The following is a 15,867-nucleotide window of genomic DNA, read 5'->3' on the forward strand; positions in this document are numbered from 1 at the left end:
GGACGACACAGAATCCAAAACAGGCTCCAGGCTCTGAGCTGTCAGCACAGAGCCCGACGCAGGGCTCGAACTCAAGGACCATGAGATCATGACCTGAGCCGAAGTCAGACGCTTAACTGAGCCACCCAGGCGCCCCACCACAAACCTAAATTTTAATGATCAGATTTTAGGGCTGGAATGATTAAATACGATTTCTCACCCAGCGTCTTTTTTCTTTTTTGACAATCTCTTCAAATTCGTGAAAGCCATTACAATGTTGCTCAAATTGGCGACCCAACACAACCTAGAAACATATTTCTAACAATTCAAAATTTGTCATAGTTGAAATGACTTGTTAAGCCTGACATTCTTTTGACAAATATTGAAGTTTTATCTAATAACGTGAAGGTATTTTAAATCTCAACCGTTCACACCAAGTATGTAAAAATCCTGATGAAGCTGTAATTTTCAGGACACACAAATGGGAATGTGTGAAAGCACTTTGTGAACAGGAAAATGTTGGACCACAACATGTTGCATGTGGCTCATGTAGGTTGGCTGTTCCTAAAATGGGACATCAATTGCACATGGACAGAAGTTTCTGGTACAGGGGAGGGCTGAAATTGAGGGTAGTCCACCAGAGTTGTCCTGCCAGGAGCCCCTATTACACTTCCCTGACTCCTAGGCCCTAATGACCACACTGTGCAATCTCTTTCTTGAATACCTGGTATAAAAACCTCTCCTGCAGGCCCCAGACCACTGTCCTTATGCACCATGGCAGACCCCGCAGCTGGGCTCCAGTGCGTACCTCCGTGGCCAGCCTCACCATGTTGCCAGCAGGTGCCAGATGCTTACCACCCAATGGGACCTCAGAGTATGTCACTGGACACCACTCCTCTCAGACCACTCCACGAGGTGTTCTGGAAGGCCCCATGTGCCTAGCCAGAGGCCATCAGCCAGAAAGGCCTTGCTATACCAAGGAATGACCATTTTATGTGGCTTAACTGTAACCCACTGGCCTTATGCAACACAGCACGCTAGTTGGGAAGCTTGGGTCTAAACAAGCATGATGATCCTGTTTCCCACTATTGCAGCCTCTTTTAAAGCGGAGAGTGGCCCGGTGACCTAATACTGGCCAGGAAAACACAACTGGGTTGGCCAGGGGTAGGGGTAGTTCTGGGATAGTTTTTGTTCTCCAGATTAAAACACAGCAGGGAACGTGCCTGGTATTGATCCTTCTGCCTCCTTTCTTCCTTGACTGGGGATGTGCTCTAGAGGTTCAGTAGTCATCTTGTGATCAGGAGGGGAGAACCATGAATGGGAGGCCAAGAGGGCTATAAGCTGCTGGTGCTGACATCATGTCATTTCCAGATCAGTGCCAAGCACCCTACCTCTAGATTTCCTATTACGTCAGAAAGATAAACCCCTGTTTGTTACGGCCCCTGGAAGTCAAGTTGTCCATTATTTTCAGTCAAAAGTGCGACTTACACATTTTATTATGTACCTCAGGACATGTACAGAATGAAAGGTATTAGAGTTCTTTATCCATTCATCAGAGTATTTAAAACAGTTCCAATTCAGGGAGCCTGGGTGGTTCCGTTGGTGAAGCATCTGACTTGGGCTCGGGTCATGATCTCCTGTTTTGTGAGTTCAAGCCCCGCATGAGGCTCTCTTCTGTCAGCACAGAGCCTGCTTCAGATCCCCGGCCTCCCTCTCTCTCTGCCCCTCCCTTGCTCTCTCTCTCTCAAAAATAAATAAAAACATGAAACAAATAAAAGTAAATAAAACAGTTCCATTTCTAGGCAAGTATAATGCTAACTTGGTGAACATTCCTTAAGAAGAAACGTAGCATGACTATCCTTCAGTACATGTAGCCTGTCGGTCTAGGTCTAGGGAACCACCTCTAATGCATGTTCATGTGTGTGGAATGAGAATGGGCTACATCTGTTTGCAGTGACATTCCATCTCCTTTCCTCTATCAGTATGGCAGACACTCAAAAAGCTGGAGAAGCTCTTCTGGTGGTTTCTCATGGTAGTTCTAGGAATAGAGCATCAATTAGACCTTTGTGGCTTCTAAGAAACCCTCCTAAATTAGCTCAAGCAAAAGGAGAGATTTATCAGATGGACCTTGGGCTATCTTATGATAAAAATATGCCATGAGGAGGGTCGTGGTTGCAGTGAGCCATTAAGAACTATTTCAATAGGAAATGACCATTTCCAGAGCTCTCTCTCTGCTTCTGCTGTTTTCCGCTTTATTTCTCTTTCTTGCTATAGACTGAGTTCCCTTACCTGGCAGAAACCTGGATCCTGGTAGGTCCTAAGTTTTATATCTTTTTGATTCCAAGCTATGAGAGAGAGAGACAGAGAGAGAGGCTGACTCTCTAGGCCCCCATCCCAGTATCTAGCTGTTGGGGCTCCTATTCCATTGTGAGTTAGAGGCAGAGTATTAGACTAAGAAGCTATGGCCAGAGGCTTGGACCGTGGAGTCTCCTGGAGGAGCCAGATGATGGAGTGGGGGGGGAAGAGAAATTTCCAGAAAAAGGTATGTTAGTGGCTAAGTTCTGTAGCTAGTCACCACGGAAATAATTCCCACTTCACTCCATGTGTGTTTATACTGACAAAGGAGAAAAGTGAGGAACAGAAATCTGTGTTTGTTGAAAGCCATATAGGAAATCAATGGGCAGTTTGGTATTAAAAGGAAAAACTATTAATTCTTACTCCAGGTTGTTATATTCTTTTAGGGTCTTGTTCTAGTCTTCTTGGTAGCAATTCTTACAGTTTTCGTGGAGGCTTATTGATAAAAGCTGCCCTGTTTCCTTGTCACAAAGCCTTCTTTCGTTCTTACAGTACCTGGAGGGAGCTTTAAGACAAGAATGTTTCTTAACCTCACCCTGGAGACATTACACTGACCTCCTTACAAACAGAAACACACTGGAATCAGGTATGGAGATTATATATATGTGTATATATATATATATATATATATAGCCATGATCTTTCTTGGAAAGTATAACTGTAATCAGTCAGGTTAAGCAAGAGCATGGGAAATCATGGTAAACATGACAAACTAAAATCTGTCTTACTCTTTTTGTTTAATGCTTATTTATTTGTGAAAGAGAGACAGAGTGTGAGTAGGGGAGGGTAGAGAGAGGGAGACACAGAATCTGAAGCAGGTTCCAGGCTCTGACCTGTCAGCATAGAGCCTGATGCGGGGCTCGAACTCACAGACCACAAGATCATGACCTGAGCCAAAGTCTGGCGCTGATCTGACTGAGCCACCCAGGTGCCCCTTTCTCACTCTTTTTGATGGTTAATTTTTATATTTTGGATATTATGGCTTACAAACTGAGCCATAATATCCAGAAAATTTCTTAGCTTTGTAAAATTAGCTTTATCTAATCTTTAATGAATATTCTGTTTCAATTTCAAGCTTTCAATAAACCAATAACTCATCAACCATTCATTCATTCAATCAACATTTGTTGACATCTACTCTATGCCCAACTTTGCATTAATCTCACTGTACTTTTTCCTCTTGGTATGTCTTAAGGGTAAATGACTAGATTTCTATAGATTGTTTTAAAAATAACTACTTCCCTTTGAAATCATCTTCGCACTTCCTTTTTGGAAAGCCAGTTTTGCCCCTAGAAGTAAGAGCTTTCAATACATATAGCCCTGCTTCCCTAGACATAGTTGATTGTACTAGGATTAAATGCCTGACCCCATATGGTCAATCAGATTCTCTCTCCTGGGAAATTGGAATAGAAAGATGGGAGACTGAATTGATGTTGGGTGTTTGAACTAGAAGACCAAAGATCTGCTGGAGGCTGAGGCTGTCATTTTGGAGGAGAAATGATGGGCCCACACAGAAACAATTAAGTGAGTGTACAAACCAGTTTGCAGAGACAGAGAAAGGGAGGGAAAGACAAAAGCAGAATCAGGAATGATATGGCCCAAGAGACAGACAAGCCAGAGAGATTAGTTATTTAGTGACTTTTCGGAGTTGTTGGGATAGTTGCTACAGTACCAGGAGGGACCCCATGAGCTACCTCTTAGGTCCTAACAAGAAATCCACCTTCGCTCAAGCCTCCTTAACAGGGTTTCTCTTTAAGTAGATTTACTCTAAGATTGATCCATATAAGCAAGCCAATTTAAGTAGAGAGTACTCATTTAATAAGACGTAATGTAGTAACAGTAGATCATGGACTTATCCGTGTAAATACAATACAATCAAGCTTAGATACTCAGAACGATTTTCTTGCTGTAAGATTAAGGAGTTAGAAATGTGTGGTGAAAATAAGATCTTCCTTTTTAATTCATTAAAAAAAAACCAAACCAACCCATGGGCAGATCTCTTTCTGAGAAAGAGCAAGTCACTTACAGGGGACCTTTTCTAGCCCATCAGGTCTATGTGGATTTATGGAAGATGGCTGACAATTGCTACAATTCAGCCTCCCACTGGTACAAAGAAACGTGATATAAGCAAAGACACAGTACCTGGCAACATAGTAGATGAAACTCAGTGGTTACTAAAAGATTCATGACTTAATTTTCAGGTTTAAATATGACCATTTCCAATATGATTATTATGTTTTTCAGGTCTACTATCTAGAAGACTATTTTTCAGATGCAATAATTTATCCATCCTTTCAGCCATTTTGAAAAGCCATCTCTCGTTGCCAAACGAAGTGCTTCTAAAGTGTGTGAGTCTAAACCCAGATTCTGTATGTTTAAAATCAGTACTTTTTTTCTCTTTTGTGGCCTAATTTTCATGCTTGTTTTGATAAAATCCACATTACTGCCATGAGAACAGATCTCACCAAATGTCTTGTTTTCAATTGCTTTAAAAGGGGGGGGGGGGGCTCATCGTGCTCCAGAGTCTTATGATCTCATAGTGAAGATACTTAGGTTCCAAACCACAAGGCAGGTTGTTTTGATAAAACCTTGTTTTTGTTGGATAAGAAAATACGTAACGCAAAATTAAAACGCGACCCAGCAACCAACCAATAACCAACCACAAGAGCAAGTATAAGAAAAGAGGATGTTATGAAGCTCCAGGGACAGAGGCATGAAACATAGAATGGAGATTAGAGCTGTCCATCTTCAAAGTATAAATGTGGGATCTTCACATTTTTTTTTTAACCAATAGTAATGGCTTTGAAATTGCAGACACGGGTGGGATGGGCATTAGAAAGACTCTCTTGGGAACTATGAGTGTAGTGAGTGGTCTAAATGTAAATGTAACAGATGGGATTGCCATTAGAACAGCAATCATCCTCCCCACCCAAATTGTTTTTCTGTCCCAGTTTCCAATATCCTGGCAGGCTACGTGGAAGACGACACATCCGGGTTCTTGGTTTTAAACTAGGACTGCTGTGGTCACAGGACCAAGTGGTTGGGTTGAAGTGCTCTGAGATCAAGAAAGAAGACAGAAAGGAAACAAGAGTATCCACTCGACAGGTGTTTATTGTGTGCCCATCGTGTAGGACTGCTCTAGATCTTGGGTCACAAGGGTGAACGAAACAAAATGCCCTTGTGCTTGCGGGGTTTACATTCTACTTAGAGGAGACAGACAATAAAAAACAACTACATAAAATTGACCAAAGTCTGTTAGATACTGGTAAATGCTACAGAAAATACAGTCTGCGCAAGGCAGGAGAGAATGAAGAGTGAGGGTGACATAATTCTATAGAGGATGGTCAGGAAAGGCTTACGTAGTAGGGAGGCAGATGAGGAGGTGATGCTGCTATTTGGGAGAAAACATTCTGCGTAGAGGGAATGAACAGCGTGTGAAAAGACTCTCAGGTGGATGGCTCAAGCGATATTTGAGGAACTTCAAAAATATCAGTGGAACTGGAGAGGTGTGAGGGGGAAGAAAAATGGTAGGACATGGGCCGGGGAATTAATGGAGGGGCAGGTCATGGAGGGCCTTTACAGAACTTAGTAGTAAGGAATTTGGCTTTTGCTTTGAATGAGGGGAGAAGTCCTTAAAGACTTTTGAGCAGTGGAGGGACATGGTCTGACTTCCATTTTCAAAGTTTCACTCTGGCTGCCAGTCAGGAGAATATTGCAGGGATCCGGGTGAGAGGTGCTGGTAATTTGGACAGAGCTGTAATGGCAAATCCAACATGATGGTTGGATTCTGGCCATGCCGATGGATCAGACATTGAATATAAGAGAAAGAGGAGAGTGACTAAAAAATTAACGAAAGAAGTACAGGGAAAGAAAGTAGAAGGGAAGGAAGGGGGGCAGGGTTGATATCTGGAAGACATCGAAAGGGGCTAAGACTTTAGCCTTAGGACTTCTCTGGAAGCCAAGCAAAAAACTCCAGGAGTTGACTGCCTGAGTGGCCAGTATGTGCTTCTTGGTTCCTAGAAATCCTGAATGTGAATTTATCCTGGCCATATTTCTTGATTATTAAAATCTGTTGACCCCCACGAGAAGTTGAGTCGTGTGCCCAACCCACTGTGAGTGTGTTAGACTGGTGGCCTCAGGTGGGAAGTTGGATGGAAGAGGCGTGAGAGGGTAGTGGTGGTCTGCGAAGGAGAAAAGCTCACCTCCTTTTGTCCCTAGATAATCACGACCCCGAAAGAGTAAGCTTTGGTTTACAAGGCATGAATGAGACCACGTGCAGAATAGATACCGTTATCCCCAAGCCCGAATTTCATCATACGAAAGTTACATTGTTATTTGCATTTGAGTGCTTTATTATATTGGAATTGCAGTGATATTATTAACATTTGTACAAATGCACAAAATCTTGTCTCTTCTTGCTCCAAAGAGATGTAAAAATCTGACCTAGTTGAACAGTCTTAATGAACTCATTGTCCATTGATAACAATAAATGTGTTCACAATGCAACAAAAAGCTTAACATAAAATTGAACATATTAAATGCTGCAGCAAGTATTTACACGTATGTACCCCCATTTTTTTTTCTCCTTCCAGTAAGGAAGGTGGTTGCTTTACAAATAGACAGACAAACATAAATGCTTTGCTGTTTACAATTACAAACAACCCCCCCAGTCCAGAACTTAAAGTGACAGCACCTTTTTTTTTTTTTTGGGACTTCCTTAATTAGCACTTTGCATAATGCTAGACTTTTTTTTTAAGTTCCATATTTTGGACAATATTTATGTTCCAATTATCCTAGAACATGGTGTTTGAACTGAGCCATTTTTTTCCAGGCCTTTTCAGAAGATCCCAAACCCTATGTCCTCTCCAGGGAGAACATTTCAAGCTTATCATTTCTCCAAGACAAACCTCAAAGGCAGAACTCCTCTCTCCATGAGGCAGGTGTGATTTAGCAGAACGTAGAAGAAAAGAGGGTGAGTAGGTCTTCTCTTCTACTGGCTGGCTGGTTAGGAGGGGTTCCTTCTCTGAAATGCCCTCCCCTACAGCACTGCTGATACCTTCCATGATCTCCTGTCCGTGACATTGGTATTCTAAGGAGACAACTAGAATCTAATGAGCTTATTGTGCATAAGATTTTAATGATATACTTAAAGCTAATTTATTCAGGTTCCACATTCTCAGTCCTGAGGCTAAAATGATTCTGTTTTTTTAAAAAAAAATCCTAGAAAGTTCTATAGCATGAAACTCAATGTAAGAAATCCTAAATGCCCTAAGAAGAGCTTTCTGCATCCTGGCTTCTAAGGAGCTAGATATTGTAAGTTGGCTGAAATGTAATAGCTGATCATTACTGATTCCCCTCTGATGATAAGCTTGGAAAGGTATCAGAGTGTGCCACGTAAGAATATTAATCTTTTAACAAATGCTGGCAATTTGGCCTTACCCCCCCCCCTTCAACTTGTGGTAAATAGTTTCTTTTTTTTTTTAAAAATAGACAATTTATAAGGAAAAAAATATATAAACACTCTTTAAGCAATTTGGCTATAAGCATTACATTACTGAAAAACTCCACAAGAAATAGTAAAATATTTTGAGTTGGACATACACTTTTTCGTTTTCACGACATGATGAGCCTAGGGTTTTCTGTTCTGTTTTTTTTTTTTTTTCTTTGTTTTGGTATTGAATTTTACTTGGACGTTTATTGCTTCAGTGTCTTCTTGTCCTTTCTTAGATTATCATTGTAAAACAGAGGTGCTGTCCCTAATGACGTCACAAGGCAACATTGTATTTTTGAGACCTAGGAATGACACAGACAGGGCCACTGTTATTTCAGCAGCCTCAGAGAGACAATGGCTGGGACAACAGTCCACGTGCACCACGATGCACAAAAGAGTAAGTCTCCTGGCTCATTCAGGACACTTTGGTTTGGAGAATGAGATAGAAAATTCTTAAGTGTAGCTTAGCTGCTGCCTCACATCTGTTGCATAAGATAACATTAAAAAAAAAAAAAAACAACAACATGCTATGAATAAAGGGGTAAAGAATATAAACTGGCTCTTCTTGGTATTTCCGTAGCAGGATTCATCTAGGCTGATGTGAGGAACCCGACTTTACGCAAATGTACCTGGTACAAATATTCTGTAAAGTATTTTAAACGGTGCAGCTCAGAGCCTTAGGGGGAGGGGGTGGGGGAGTTGGAAAGTGGGGAGCAGAGGCAGGTTTAAGGGCTCCGAGGGGGTCTGAGGGAGAACAAGAAAAACAGAAAGGGATCGAGAAAGCTAAAGTGCAATTTTAAAATATAAATTATCTTAAAAGCAGAAGAGAGACTCTAAATTGCTACTGCTCGCAGAGGCACAGTATTATTCAAATTTAAATGGGTTGTTTCCTTTTCCTTCTCAGATATACTGCATAATGGAACTTGAATGGCTTAAAGCTAGGGCCCATTGTTTGGCAAAGGGCAAAAAGAGCACGAAGGAAGCTGAATAGCGCAAGGCATTCTAGGAAATTGGGGTGGGGTGGAGAGAAGCAGAGATGAAGCTGTTTTTACACTTTTACAAGAAAGTTGTTCCAGTCGTGGTTACTGATTCCCTTTAGCTGAACTCCGCTTCCTAAAGGAAAGAGCTTACTTTAAACATTAAGAAAAAAAATAAAAAAAGAGAGAGAGAAAGAAATGTGAAAAACAACACTGTTCAGAACATAGATTAAAAAAATAACTCACAGAGCAATAACAAAATCCTTGAAATTTCTATGCACAGAGCTAAGCGAAACATTTCCACCAAATGATGGAGAAGAGCCATTTGAAACCCTGAAAAATGAAGATATACACAAGTAGAGAAGTTTATTATGAACTAACACTTTAAAAACAAGTAGATCCTACGGAAGAATACTGTTCAAATGGAATGTTTTAAAATAACATTTATTAATAAATATCTTATAAAATTCTAAATTAATAGATTCCTGTTCAAATTTTGCTTTGGTCCTTGAATTCCACTGTATACACGCATACATACATATATATTTTCTTAGATGGTTTTTATTAACCAGAAAGAAGCACATTCTATCCTAACTGGATGGCTAGTTTGAGAGCAGTTACCGATGCTTAAAACTCCCCAGCCAAAGGCTGGTCTTTCACTGCAGCTGGTTTCAGATTTTAACGGCAAACTCAACTAAGACGCTAAAGTTTACTTAACGGGCAACAAAAACCGCCTGCACATTCACCGTTGACGCCCCTCTGTTCAGAACATGTGCTGCATTTGGTTCCTTTGATGGGATAGGCTCCAAAGAGCATTTGCTCCAAGTCAGTCACCCTGATTGTAACAGTTCGTGCGGTGATACCACGCAAACTGCTGTCTCTCACAGGCCGCGTTAACCACTGGGACTCGCACACGCTGACACGGAGGGAGGAGAGAGATGGGTGGGGGTATCGAAGGGAAAACATCAGCTCCACACAGGCTTTCAAATGAGTATGTTCGCCCATGGCCAGGGTTTCCCTATACCCGCCCTGGCATCGTGTTCTGGGAAATGTCTTCAGAAGGAACCCTTAAGATGTGGATGCCTCAATTTAGGGTCACCTGGTAGAAATGCCACCGGGTGCCCCTATCTAAGCTGCCACGTCCCATCACGTAAGGCAGGGGAAGCGTCGCAGAAATGTCCAGGTAGGCTGGCAGTGACTTCAAAGGCAGACGCTGCCAATATTAAAAAAAACAACCAAAAACCAAAAAACGCAGGTGAATGAGGAGAGGCAGTGTTGCAGGACCCTTCCCTCCTCCGCATGGGTGCTCTGAAGGTCACTACAACGGATTTGTGAAGATATGGGTGCATGACCCATATCTAGATCGAGTGGGAGAGGAGAATAGGGCAGCAAAAAGATGTTTTCCCACATTGGCAAAAAATGTAGGGCAAGGAGGGATTTTCAGGCAGACTGATTATTCTACGGTCTGGTGAAGGCTGGACCTTCTGGTGAAGTACTTCTCCTGATAAGCCGAGTGTTGGATTTGACCAAGGAGCCTTTCTGTTCAGGGTTTCAAGAAGCCTTGACAACTAGCTGGCATCTTCCATTTACTGTATTTCCACACTGCTAATGAACATACCTAAAGGCCTCGAGCATAACAAGAAGACGGTTTATTCTAATTATACGTTGAGGCCCGTTTGCTAACGCGTGTGTGTGGTTGGTTTGCCTACTTAGCATAAAAAACAGACATAATTGAGCTCTATATAATGCACATCAGTCAAACTGTCAAGTTGCTGAATTAAGAAAACTCAGGCAAGTTCTTCACTACAGAGGCTTTCAGTTTAACAATTAAATATTCAATCAAGAGGCGGAGCAGAAGTAAAGTAAACCATAATTTTAGTGACAGCCCACTTTCTGGACATTCTGATATTACCAGTGGATTTTTAAAAAATCCATTTCGTTAAGTGCTATGCATGCAGTAAAGAAAAAAAAAGTTATCGTTCACTTAAAGCAAGAAATAAAACTAAAAAAATTTTTTTTAATCCAAGCAAACATTTCAATGAGCTCTTTTTTTTTCTTTTTCTTTTCTTTTTTTTTTTTTAGAGAGACACATAGACGGTCCTAGAAAGGAGTTTTGAAAAAATTAAATTTAATTTCAGAATAGAGATATATCTTAAATATTTCTTAGGAAGCCAGTTAGGTTCAACCATTCAGCGGTTAAGGCTGGGATTCAAAACAAAACAACTATGAATTCAGTATTTAAAATACTTAAAAAAAAGATATGTTTGTCTAAAATATAATAGAAAATCCTTTTAATTTGCATTTCTTTTTTCTCTTTCTTTTTAACATTTTTAAAAATTTTTTTTTGGTTTTTTTTTTTTTTTTTTTTTTTTTGGTGTGTGTGTGTGTGTTTATTTTTTGTTTTGCTTTTGCTTCTGTTTTGATTTTTAGACCATATATCTAGTCATGAGTTTCCCTGGACACTCAAAACTTTCTTTTGAAAGCACTGCATACATGAAAAAAAAAAGGTTGATAAATACTGATTTAAAAAGTAGGTTATTAGATAAAACTGAAACTAGTTATAAAAATCATGCTTCACGACTCTCATATTTTCTTTTTTCTCCAAAATAGATTCTTATGCTACAGGGAGAGATAAACACATATACACACACCCACATCCACACATGTATCTTTCCCTTTTTTGAACTCTTATAAAAGCGACACCTTTTGTAAAATACTATTATTTAAATCCCATGAACACACACACACACACACACACACACACACACACTCATGTTAGGACGTCAAGCATTCAAATGGAGATGAAACACCAGCACCTGTCTACACTGCTAGAGAGAAACATTAGCCCGTTACTTGTGAGATGTGATATTAGCACACATTAGCACAGTAGAATGGCTTGTTTCAAGGAGGCACAACCGTGGTTCGGGACTATCTGGTTTTTATAATGGGCAAGCTGATGAAAGTTGTTGAAAATATAAATCAGAATTATTCAGAAGAGTAGAGTAGCCATATCCACGGGATTCTTGCAGCAGCCAAAAAAGGCTTTGGCTGTTCTGGGGGCGGCGGGGGGAGAGGGGGGGAGCTGAAAGCACCCCTACGGGAACATCAGGTTTTCTTTCTCTCTCTGTTCCTCCAGTAGAGCGTGTACTTTCACCCACCAGAATAGCAAAGCCAGTTCCATAGGCTTAAGAGAAAAAAATAATTAATAAATCTTAGTCTATTAGCAGCTGATGATTGACCATTGTAATCTGTGTAGTGAATAGAGCCCTTCTGAATTATTATATAGTCTATGGATTTTTAGCCTTATAGACAGGCCATATAAAGCCGGTTGTAATTCGAGGGTGTGATGTTACAGCCCACATCACAATTTGGACCTTCACAATCAAGGCTTATAGGCTCCCTTCCCTGGTGTCTCCACAGCTGGCATTCAACAGTGTTTCACCTATGGCTAAGCCACCTTTTATTTGTTCTGATTATTAAAAACATTAAATCAGGCACATTAAACCTCTCTTGCTTACCATTTTATAAAAAGCAAGAGATGAATGAACTCCAGCTGTGGGTCACAGGCCAGGGAAGCAATGGCTAGATTCGTATTTTTTTTAGATTTACTTGTGTGTGTTTTTTTCCCTTTAGGCATTGTTTTCTTCTTTACCTGCAATGCTAAAGGTGGAAACATAAAACAGAAGAAAGTAAAAACGAAGAGTACACAGGCGGCCCAGGAAAAGGTGGAAAAGGAGAGGGAGAGTGGAGAAAATTGGAGGGCAATTCAAGGAGGTGGACCAAGAGGAGGAGGAGAGGTGGGGAGATGCCTGGTGGTTTTATTTGGACATCAGTGGATCTCATCCTTTTTTTTTTATAATAAGAGGAAGACAAATATGGAAAAGGCTCTGTGTTCATCTGGAATACTGGCGACATCACAGCACAAACTCAACATGTGTTACGACATCATCAGACTCACCACCCGGTTACCTTGCATCCGTCTACGTGACATGTGGGCGTGCCTCATTTTGGCTAAAAGCTGCGGTTTAACAAGATGCAATGTTTCAGGCAAAGGGTTGGACCGATAAGAATGAAACCACGTCTATCTACAGAAGGAGTTCAGTTTATAAACAAGTTCACTGGTACCAGAAAGTTGGAGAAAAGCACCAAAGCATTTCCCAAGCTGATAGAGTAATGAATTGCATAACTCCCTTTTTTCTTAGAGGACTAAGTATAAAAGACGACATTTCCATAAGAACTATAAAAATGAAAGCCAGTCTCTGAAGGGCTGAGGAGTCTTCCAGGTCTGAGTTAATTCTAAAAATGCCCTTAAAGGAAAGGACGCATGATATGCGACAGCTCTTCTTGGAGGCAAGGTCTGACCCAGTGGTGGATTTTAAAGGATGGGATTCAGGTCTGTTCTGTGAGTGGTGAGCTGACTGAGGGTGGAGCTTCCCACCACCTCGCTCACTGCAGAGGAAGTGGTGACGGTATTATGTTGGATGACCTGGTGCTGAGAGCAAGCTGGGACGGGGCTGGCGGGAGGACTGCTCTCCGGACCTAGGAAAAAGCACACACACGCACACACCAATATAGCTCCTCTTGGGCGGACCTGTGGCCTATTCGGGAAAACGTTACTAGACGTTTACCAGAAATCGAAGAGTTTCACACGCGTTCTCCTGGACGTTAATTTCAAAACTTTATTTTAAACTGTTGTCACCAGCTATGCCTTCCCACTTTATAGCTACAAGCAAAGCCATGCTTTCTACACCAGCAGAATGATTTCACGTGTTGGAGTCTTGGTGTGTGAACGTCCCCATTTTTGTATTTTCAAGTAGCCATCCGCATATCAAATGTGGAAACATACTCACATGTGGTGGGAGAATCTGTGTTGCTCAATCTAAAAAATTATTTGAAAATGAATTGACCTTCAGCCATGAATCCTTGCTCCTCCCACCATCCCCCGCTCAACTAGCATTTAACTTCTTGACATTCCAGATGCAGAAACTGGGGTCTAGAGAAAGGGGTCCACTTTACTTATTGGAACACCGAGATAAGGTCACTCACTTTTCAGCCCAGCAGCTTATATACCTTACGGCATTGGATGCGATTCACCCAATGCCTGTACCCCAGCCCCCGGATTTCTCTGGAAGGCGGCTTGCCCACTGGTAGGTGGGCTCCAGCAAGTGATTTTTCTACTGGCTGCAGAATTGGAATTCGGTACAATTTCACAATGTGAAACGGCAGGGAAAGTCTAGCCAGAAATTATCAGGAGGGGCATGGTGATGGGCAGGGGTCAGAAAAGGGGGATGTCCCTGGTGCAACAGTCTGGCAGCCACTGAAGAATTCTAGTATGATTTCTGCCGGGGTGTGCAATCTACACTTTACTTTTGCTCTTTCAATAAAATCCAATGCAAAATTAGTGGCAAAAAAACAAACAAACAAACAAACAACTGGACACTGAGAAAAGAAAAAAAAAAGTCAATGACTTACTTAGATATCCTTGTGATTCTTTCTGCATGGCTGTTATTGGACAGTCTTTATGTGTTAACAACAACTGTTTCAGCTGGGCCACCTCATTTTTCAACATGGACACTTCATTCTGGAAAGAGACATATCAAAGCCATGTTGGAAAGACCAGAGAATACAAGTCTCCATGCATTCTTTTTTAAAAAAAAATTTTTTTTTTTCAACGTTTATTTATTTTTGGGACAGAGAGAGACAGAGCATGAATGGGGAAGGGGCAGAGAGAGAGGGAGACACAGAATCGGAAACAGGCTCCAGGCTCTGAGCCATCAGTCCAGAGCCTGACGCGGGGCTCGAACTCATGGACCACGAGATCGTGACCTGGCTGAAGTCGGACACTTAACCGACTGCGCCACCCAGGCGCCCCATGTCTCCGTGCATTCTTAACAGTGTTATTGGCAAACTTTCCTGTTGTGTCCAAAAGACACTGAGGATGATATTCAATGAGATTCGCCTGAAAACGTGTACCTTGCCTTTAACTTGGCCATCACATTTACCAGGGACTTTCTGAAAAGACCAGACTTGTAACTCAAGAGCTGAATCCTATTAAAAGTCCAGAGCACCCCCTTTAGGTGGCCAACTCTGGAGCCAGGTTACATGGGTGAGAATCTCCATTCCACACTTACTGGGGGACCCTAGGCAGGAAACATAGGCCAGCTGAGATTCAGCAATCTTGTATATAACTGGGGGGGGGGGGGTAAAAAACCAATATAAAGTTTTTTGAGTTGTGAGGATTGAATGAGGTAATATATGTAAAACGCTCTGAATATTACCTAGCACAACACTAAGCAATCATTGAATTTAGCGAATCTAGCTGTTCATAATAATCATCTTCACACTGTCTGGTAAGCTCGGGCCAATATTCAGTATGAGAAGAGTGAATGTGACACATGCATTGGGAAGAACTGAGTGGCAGAATTAGTGGCTTCATATTGAAATGTCCTCAGAATAAGCCAACTCATCTACCATCAGATTTCCCAAAAGAATTTCCAAACAGGCTGTAGTTCAACAGAGCACATCCCTGCCGGATACCTGCTTAGTGGAAGGCATGGAAGCACATAGAACAAATTGTTGATCCTCTACTGGTGGGGTGAGGTTAGCCCAGGAAGGGAGGGGCAATGAAGTCTTGGCCATGATTAAATGAATGTGATTGGTTCATTAACTATTTTGGCTAATTTCAGCCTATGAACTCTGCCATCAATATCGGGGTGTTACGGATTGCGTGTGTGTTCGTGCGCGTGTTTCTTCTTTACTTAGATCAGTGCCTCAAATCTCCGCTTTATGGAGTAGTTCACAAAGACAGATTCATGGCTTTGGAGAATAATGTGCTTGGCACCACTGTCTACAAATGTAGATGCAGAATAGATGGTTGATTCTAAGGTGCTTCCACTTGATAAAAGTAAATTGTAAACGTAGCACTATCTCAAATAAGCCATTTTACAGTTGTGATAAATAATACCCTCTCTCTGGCTAATGTTCGTTTGTGGCTTCCAGGCATTGTACTCCACATGTGGAGACTAAAACAAAACAAAACAAAACAAAACAAAACAAAACAAAAAA

General features: G+C 41.4%; 1 protein-coding gene and 1 long non-coding RNA gene across 10 annotated transcripts in view; one reads left to right on the forward strand and one right to left on the reverse strand.

Annotated features, from left to right (window-relative positions):
* LOC121028559 (uncharacterized) overlaps positions 1-12,475 on the forward strand; it is a 35,052-nt gene extending 22,577 nt beyond the window's left edge. For both annotated transcript variants that reach the window (XR_005789304.1, XR_005789303.1), the window contains 4 exons: positions 2,827-2,920; positions 4,579-4,682; positions 7,166-7,306; positions 12,436-12,475. This is a non-coding gene — a long non-coding RNA (uncharacterized LOC121028559). The remainder of the gene's footprint in view (positions 1-2,826; positions 2,921-4,578; positions 4,683-7,165; positions 7,307-12,435) is intronic.
* The window catches only part of CREB5 (cAMP responsive element binding protein 5), a 400,548-nt gene continuing 395,857 nt past the window's right edge, over positions 11,177-15,867 (reverse strand). For 7 of the 8 annotated variants that reach the window (XM_040472368.1, XM_040472370.1, XM_040472369.1 and 4 more), the window contains 2 exons: positions 14,275-14,383; positions 11,177-13,341 (listed from right to left, as the gene is read on the reverse strand). In XM_040472368.1, coding sequence (XP_040328302.1) covers positions 13,178-13,341; positions 14,275-14,383 — 273 coding nt within the window. In that variant the 3' untranslated portion in view covers positions 11,177-13,177. Of the gene's footprint in view, positions 13,342-13,652; positions 13,682-14,274; positions 14,384-15,867 lie in introns of all 8 variants that reach the window. The other variant, XM_040472372.1, reaches the window with a different exon arrangement.

Source organism: Herpailurus yagouaroundi, unplaced genomic scaffold (assembly GCF_014898765.1).
Source record: "Herpailurus yagouaroundi ecotype Mexico unplaced genomic scaffold, PumYag 100, whole genome shotgun sequence".
NCBI lineage: Eukaryota > Metazoa > Chordata > Mammalia > Carnivora > Felidae > Herpailurus > Herpailurus yagouaroundi.